A 6,284-nucleotide genomic window follows, 5' to 3' on the forward strand; every position below is an offset into this window, starting at 1 on the left:
AGCTGCCTGCTTGAGGCTCGCCAGACTTAAGCAGGATGTCTGTGAGTGGCCAGGCTGTCCTGGGAGCCAGGCAAGGGAACTGGACAGTTGACCAGCTGAAGCAGGTGGCTGGACTCTGACCCAGTCGGTGTCCTAAGGTGTTGCTCGCCAGTGCATGCTTTGATGTTGCTTCATTACAAACTTGCGCGCAGCACAGAGGCAGGAAGCAAAGATGAGATTCGAGGACAGAGTTCCATCCTAGGGAATGCTGCAGAAGCCAGTGCAGCCTGCTCCACAGTGAGACTTCTCCCAGGGCTGAGGCCTGGGGCTGTGGGTGAGGGCTGGGGAGAAAAAGCCAGAGAGAGAAGGGCCAGTCCCTGCCCTCAGGGGTGTCCCAGTCTGCTTTGCTGTTAACATGCAGGTCAGGGGAAAAAAACAACTGATAATATACTTCCGAGCATTCACTCAAATGTTAATTTCTCTTCTCCTGTGGTTCCCCTGGAGGGTCTGGTCCTGATGGCTTGCTTTCAGAGCAAGTGAGGCACTCGGCACTTCCAAGTTTTCCCAATTCATCCCATTGCAGGTTGAAGTAGGCAAGTTTAGGACCCTAGCTAGCTCTGAGCACATAGAGCTCACTTACCTCCATGGCGGGCTGGAAATTACTATGCAGACCACATAGGGAAGGAAAATATTGTCACTTTCTGAAGTTCCCATATGCCTGTGGGTATGTTCAGATCCTTCAAAAATACACACTGTTTCCTATGTGTGGACTCCAGCGCCAAGTTCACACAGTCCCCCAGGTCCCTGTGTCTCATCAAAGCAAGAGTTTGTGCATCTCTGGACTTGACCACTGGTCATTTAGGCAACCACAGGCCATCACTTACATCCACAGACTCAAACATGCTATAGTGGTTGAGGAAGGAAGTGGAAGAAAACCACTAGGAATGCTAACAGGCTCCCTGATCCTCACCCGAAAGGTCCCACATGGGAAGTTAATGACCTCCTTAAAGCTTTTGAAGCCAAAGAGGCCCAAGGGGCTACAAACACATAGCCCTGGGCGCCAAGAGTCCTGTCAGCTCTTCCATCCTGGGTGGGCGGGATGAGGTGAGGCAGCAGCATGGTGGGTGCTGACAGTGGGCCAGCAAGACAGACAGCAACCTATGGCACACCTCAGGAAGGCGGGAAGGAGGGACCCTAGGGAATCCAACTGTCATCAGCCTCTTTCTTCTGTGTTTGGGAGAAACCCAGAATGGGGCGAGGTGGGAATGGAGAGAGGTGTAAATAGATGCTTAAGTGAGAGCAGCCAAGCCAAATTGCATTTGAAGAAATTCTATCCTTGTTATATTTGTTCATCTATCCTTATTTCTGAAATATAATTCTGCCAACCTAGAATGACGAGCCCCTCCTCCATACCCAAACCATATCCCTCCTGACTAGCTAGGAGTCATGGGAACTTGACTTCTATCTTGCAGGTGACTCGCCTGTTCCTGAGTGGGGTTGTAGGGTGTGGTGTGGAAGGCACACAAAATATGGCCTCTAGTCCAGAGTAAGAGGCAGTGGGACTCGTGTTTGCCAGGTTGAGCCCACCTTACCCCAGATCCCACTGGGTTTGGGGTGTTTTTGTTAATTGAGATATCATTGACATAAAGTATTGATTAGTTTTAGGTATGTAACATAATGATTTGGTATATGTGTATATTGTAAAATGAATTTTGTGTATATTGTAAGTTTAGTTAACCTCCATCACCTTACACAGTTACAAAACCCACTTGGTTTTCAACAGCCTCCTATATCCAAACTTCACAAAAAAACATCAGGAAGCTGGTGGTGCAAACAGGCCACCGCAGACATTCAAACCAGCTTCTCTGCAAAAGGTGGGGATCACCATCCAAACACAGGTTGAAGTGATCCTTTCATCCCAGGGTCCAGGTGACATTCATGGTCAGGCCAAAATTCCTGTGTCCCCTAGCTGGTAATCAGGGAAGAAACTAAAGCAGTATTCCAGGTTAACCGTATTATATTAGGGTTAAACTGGTCGTTAATAAGTAGACACTGACTAGTTATGTGGCCTGCATCATCCTAAGGACTAAAGGTCTCAAAGGAGCCCCTATTCTCAAGACTTTAATAGTCTTATTGGAAATCAAGACCCAGGAAACAGAGCACTGTTATGTTGTGCGGAGTAACCGGGGATGACGTTGGAGCTCAGAGGCTGGTGTGAGCTAAGGGGAGCGGGAGAGTCAGGAAGGAGGGGGGAGGGGGAGGGGGAGCAAGAAAGGCTGCAGTGCAGGTGCTCGGGCAGGGTGGCAAAGATGCAGGGAGGCGAAGACCGGAGAGCCTGGAAGGCCAGGCCTGATGGAAGTGTCCTAGGAACATAATGTGTCATTGTGTCCTCTGGATCTGGTAAGCAGAGGGTGACGGGGCCCCTCTGCAATGGAGCAGTGAAGTGAATATGAGACATTTTGGAAGGAGTAATGATAGCCCTTAGAGATGAGGAGACTGCAGAAGCCACTGGCAAAAGCGGCAGGCAGGAAGACACGTGTTGACATTCAAGCGGAGGGACCATCCAAGGAGCTGTTTGGAGGAAGCGCTGGGCTTAGTGTGCCACTGGCTGGAGGAACGATGAGAAGTGAATAGAAGGATTGCCAGTTGGAAAGCCAGGACTGGAGGACAGTGAAGATAAGAGTCAAGGATGCGGAGGTAGGTTTGGCAAAGATTCATTCCATGACGGCAGATGAAGCTCTGAGTATAGAGGGGCTTGACATTGGCTTGTTGGGGGTGGAGAAAGGAGTTGGCAGGAACTGGAGACAATGGAAGACTAAGGAGGTTTACCTACAAAAGGACAATGCATGAGCTTGAGCTGAAAAATATGGCAGGTTCCTCAAGGGCTTTTATTTTAAGATACAGGAAGCTTCAACGTATTTAACAGCAGAAAGGAAGAGACATCAAAGAATAAGACATTGAAAATGCTAGAGTTTGCAGAAATCCGTTCAGGATTGAGCTCCCAAGAAAGTGAGGCATGGGTCCCACAACTGAGGGGGAGTAGCTTCAGAAGGGAGAGCGGAACCTACCTGACATGGGAGAAGGATGGTTGTGGAGCCTGGCAGGATGGTGGCGGGGAGGGGTGGTGCCGTTTGGGAGGGACAGTAAGAGATGAGTAAAAGGATTGCCAGGCAGCAGTGAAGGCCCAGTTGAAGCACGACATAGTGAATCTGTGATGGGCCTGGGTCTGCGTCTCCCTCCAGCAGGGTTCATGGCAAGGGCAGAAAAATACGGTAATCCTCAAGGAGACCCACAGCTGGAAATTGAGTTGGTGCTGGAATGGGCGACACACAGGGAGGAGAGTGTGGAGTTTAAGGTTAGCAGAGGCCCCATCAGGCCAAGAATGGGTGAGTGGACTGAATGAAGGAAGTGGAGGGTTCCTCCACTGAGTAGATGTGAATCCAGTGCCTCCCATGTGTGAGGCTCTGTCCCAGCACTGGGGAGAGAACAATAAACCTGACAGTCCCTCCTTCAAGGAGCTTACTTTCTGGGTGAAAGGACAGAAGTGGTAAAGAGCACAGACTCTGGAGCCAGACAGCCTGGAGTCACATTGCTACCAGTTAGGAGCTCTGTGACCTTGAGTAAATCACTTAACCTCAGTGCCTCAGTTTCCTCGTCTATAAAATAGAGATGATAATAATTAAAACACACTTTATGGGGTTGTTGTGAGGATTGTTAGAGAATGTGGAGGAAACTACTTAGAGCAGTGCCTGGCCCACAGGCAGTGCTTATAAGTGGAAACTGTTAATGGTGGTAATACAGTAGTGGCTCCCTTATCTGTGGTCAACTGCAATCCAAAAGTACTAAATTTCCCCAACCACCGACATCGTCTGCTCCTGACATCCAACCGTCAGCATCGTCATGGCTCGATGACCCAGGATCACCTGAAGCAGGGGATCCTCCTTTTGACATGTCTTCAGAAGGCCAGTCGAGCCTAACACTAAGTCACAGTGCCTATGTCATTCATCTCATTACGTAGGCTTTGTATCATTTCACATCATCACAAGAAGAAGGGTGAGTACAATAAAATATTTTGAGAGAGACCACATTCACATAACTTTTATTACAGTATGTTGTTATAGTTGTTCTATTTTTATCGTGAGTTATTATTAATCTCTTGTATATAATTTATGAATTACACTTTGTCATTGGTAGGTAGGTAGGTAGGTATATATGTATGTATGTATAGGAAAAAACCAGTTACTCGAGTTTCAGGCATCCACTGGGGGTCTTGGAACATATCCCCTGTGGATAAGGGGGACTACTTTTTATCGTTCAGATAGTGACAAGTGCTGTGAAAAAGATAAATTAGAGCCCTCAGAGAGTGGCTGGATGGGGAGAGGGCCTTTGCTTTAGCTGGGAAGGTTCAGGAAGACCTTTCTGAGAAGATGACATTTGATGGCTTTCTGAGACAGCCATCTGAAGAAAGAGCAGCAGATGCCAAGGTCTTGAGGCAGGCATGAGAGTGGCCAGTGTGGCTGGAGTATAGAAAGTGAGGAGAAGGTGGTGGGAGACAGGACTGAAGAGGTGGCAGGGCCAGCTCTAATGGCACCTGATGGGTCACGACAAGGAATACAGGCTTTTCCCAATAGTAGTGAGATGCACTGGAGGTTAAAGCAGGAGGTGATTTGATCTTATGTGGAGTTTTAGGAAGATCTCTTTGACACTGTGTGGGGGGTGGCCTGTGGGACCAGAAGTGGAAGCAGGGATGGGACCTTCCCCCACAGCATGCATAGATCAGGTCAATCACAACCATGTTCCGTGGAGCTGAACTGCTTTTCGCCCTGGGCAGCCAGGGCTTGGAGACATGGTAGGACTTGTTCATCAGTCTTCACTATTGTTTGAGACCCTCTTGGTGCAATGCCCTTGGCTAGGCACTGGGAAGGCTCTAAAGACAGTGTCTCTGCCCAAGAGGAACAAAGGGTGGGATAGTTTCCAGATGCCTGGTGCACAAAATAGCACGTGATAAAAGCGCCGGAGCACAGCGAGGGCCCCAGGGCCTCCCTTCTGTCTCCTGTACTGCTCTCCAGGAGGAAGCCCCGTCCCATGGGCTCTCAGAGCTTCCCATACCGTCTGGCTCTCCTAGAGGCTGCTAGGCCCTCAGCTGGCTCCACAGTTACTTTGTGCCTCTTCTGGTCCTCTGATCCTTCCTTTCCTCCAAGTCTTTGTTTGCATGGCAGTCTACATCTCAACAGGTGTCGCTTTTGTTCTCCAGTCCTTAGAAAGAGAATGGCAAGTGGGTCCTACCCAGCCCACACCCCCTTCCGAGCCCTAAACCCGGCCATTGGGTCACCCGGGACACCATCAGATGATGCCTGAAGGCCTATCCTCTAGATCCACCCACATGCCCGTCACATCACAGAAGGGTCTGCCCAGTTGGAGACAGGTCCTCCATATATTCTAGGCAGGGACAGAGAGGGACTCACTGTCACGGGGGGGCGGGAGGGGACAAGTCAGTGTGTCATAGCCACCAGGGGTTTTCTTTGCTTGTGGAAATGGTCTGAAGTGGCATGGGATGCGCTGAAGGCATGGCCCCAGCCCCAACTTTGCCACCAGCCATCTGGGGGCACCCACACAGGATTGCCTTTGCTGTTGGGGAGTGCACAGTCCAGTTGGGGAGATACCATAAAGCAAGGGCATCCTGGGGCTACACCCTGCCCAGACTTACTGCCAGGAAGCCTGGGTGGCTTTGGGGCTATGCTAATGGGCAAGGTTGCTGCTCTGGGCCAGTGCAGGCCCCAGAGGTATTCTTATAACAGGCGTTTGCAACGTGACCACGGCCCCGTTTTCTGACTGGTTAGCATACAGGCCCCGTCTCTTCACCTGGGCTCATTGATGGGAAATCGTACCTCGGTGGCCAATTCCCGGCCTCCCCTCAGTCCCCACCATGGTTTGCAAGAATGCCATGCCTCGTCCTTAAGAAACTTCTTCTTCCTAAAGGGTCTGTCAGACTTCTGCTGCTTATTCTGCTCCTTGTTCCCCCTTCCTCTGCCTCTTTTCTGACCTTTTGACCTTGGCTCCTTAATTATTTTCTCTTTCTCCCTGTAGCGGGGTAGTTTGGGCCAGAGGACTGCTAGATGGTAGCGTGAGGCACGAGGAGGAACATGGACGTGAAGTAGCTGAAGTTCTTCCCTCACCGCTGCCTCCTCACCTTCCCCCATGCAACATCCCTCACATGTTTGCTTCTGGCCCTCCCCCCTCCAGCTTACACCAACAACCAGGCCGACATGGCCACCCAGGGCTGGTTCATTGGGCTCATGTGTGCC

General features: G+C 50.4%; 1 protein-coding gene across 1 annotated transcript in view; it reads left to right on the forward strand.

Moving 5' to 3' along the window:
* The window catches only part of NFASC (neurofascin), a 193,115-nt gene that overhangs the window by 174,753 nt on the left and 12,078 nt on the right, over positions 1-6,284 (forward strand). Inside the window, exon 28 of the mRNA XM_019649618.1 lies at positions 6,223-6,279. Coding sequence (XP_019505163.1) covers positions 6,223-6,279 — 57 coding nt within the window. The remainder of the gene's footprint in view (positions 1-6,222; positions 6,280-6,284) is intronic.

The sequence above is a fragment of the Hipposideros armiger genome, unplaced genomic scaffold, assembly GCF_001890085.2.
Source record: "Hipposideros armiger isolate ML-2016 unplaced genomic scaffold, ASM189008v1 scaffold_134, whole genome shotgun sequence".
NCBI classification, from domain to species: Eukaryota; Metazoa; Chordata; class Mammalia; order Chiroptera; family Hipposideridae; genus Hipposideros; species Hipposideros armiger.